This window comes from Clinocottus analis, unplaced genomic scaffold (genome assembly GCF_023055335.1).
Source record: "Clinocottus analis isolate CAN_PGR_092001 unplaced genomic scaffold, fCliAna1.0.p SCAF_19, whole genome shotgun sequence".
Lineage (NCBI taxonomy): Eukaryota > Metazoa > Chordata > Actinopteri > Perciformes > Cottidae > Clinocottus > Clinocottus analis.
In genome coordinates, this window is record NW_027175920.1 from 15,137,877 (window position 1) to 15,139,452 (window position 1,576).

General features: G+C 42.3%; 1 protein-coding gene across 1 annotated transcript in view; it reads right to left on the reverse strand.

Moving 5' to 3' along the window:
• hhex (hematopoietically expressed homeobox) overlaps positions 1-68 on the reverse strand; it is a 5,051-nt gene extending 4,983 nt beyond the window's left edge. The window contains exon 1 of the mRNA XM_068583717.1: positions 1-68. This exon is cut by the window's left edge and continues 302 nt beyond it. Coding sequence (XP_068439818.1) covers positions 1-65 — 65 coding nt within the window. The 5' untranslated portion in view covers positions 66-68.
• Positions 69-1,576: the final 1,508 nt, after the last annotated feature.

Sequence of the window (1,576 nt, forward strand, 5' to 3'; positions counted from 1 at the left end):
TCGATGTAGAAGGGGGTCGGGTGAGCTGGCTGGATGGGGGTCGGTGCGTAAAGCGGGACGCTCATGGTGCCGTTAGCCGCCACGCGCGCTGGAGCTGAGTTAACGGAGAGCTGCGTCCCCGTGTCACCACGTAGCCTTCCTCTTTATCTCAGAAGAGCTTCTTCACACACTGCCAAAGTTCTGTAACTTTCAGCGCTGGTTATAAAATAACAAAGAGAGTCCGTTGGGCGGCTGCGTGTCCGTCAGGTGGTCTGACTCGGCTCTCGGTCCAACTGTGGGCTGTTATCTGGCTGCAGGCGGTGAAGGGAGGGGATAAGCGGAGGCAAACTTCCTGCAGGTGGCCGCAGAGCTCACTTTTGATTGGTTCACTGTGGCTCCGATCAGCGCAGTAATCAGATGACGGGAGGGAAGAAATAAAGACCTTCAGGAGAATCTGATCAGTGCAGCCGAGCACCGACTGCAGTTTACGCGCGCTTGTGTTAAAGAAGCCAAAAAGTGTTTTTGTGAGACCACCTAATACTTTAATATTACAGAGCTATATGAAACAAGAGTTCTGGCCATAAACAATCAAATATTTAGGCAAAGTCGGAATTATGTCAGTATTTATATTCACTGGAAAAAAAAACACATTCAAGACGATATATTAGTTATGTTGTCAGGGATCGCTCATGAAGAGGAAAGTCAGGGATGAGATTTGATCCCATGAGGAAATCATATATGGATGAGATCATCCTATTGAAGTATTCCCTGTTTGTTTTTCATTGTTTCCGATTGATTTCTTGATCTGCATACACGTTATGTCTCGTGACACGTTTCCCAGTCTGCCTCCAGGAGCCTGTCCGGTGTCTGCGGCCCCGGACCCCCTGCGGCTCTTCTACAAGTACAGAAGTATATTACAAGTAATAGATCACTTGTGATAACTTTGACTATACATACTTGCATGATATACTTTCACTGCTATCTATTTTTCGATTGTCCCTATAAAGCATTGTGTGAGCAGCTGGTTGAGGTGGAGGTGTCGGGCAGTTCGTTCTGTAACAATGCATACATTTCATAAAGTGATCACGTGTCACATCTTAATCAGCAAACGAACCAACAGATGCAACAGAAGAGGAAACCACTAAGTATCCAACATGGAAAGGTTCCACCACAGTGATAAGGAGCTCAATCCCAACGAGCTATATTCTATACGCAGAGTGTTCTAGTTATGTTAATATACTGTTTATTTCTGCTTACTTCATCAATCAGAATAAAAGTTACATATGTAATCTGGTTTCCCCCTCACTGCCATATTATTATTACTAAATAAAGACTAATCAAACATGGATGTCTCTCTCTCTCTCTCTCTCTCTCTCTCTCTCTCTCTCTCTCTCTCTCTCTCTCTCTCTCTCTCTCTCTCTATATATATATATATATATATATATATATATATATATATATATATATATCAAGAAAGTTTAATGATGAATTGTTGCTTTTTTGTAGAAATAACCTTTTACATGTTTACATGTTGGATACTTAGTGGTTTCCGTTATAGAAATAAACATTACATTACAGTTTTTTCCGATTGCTAAAC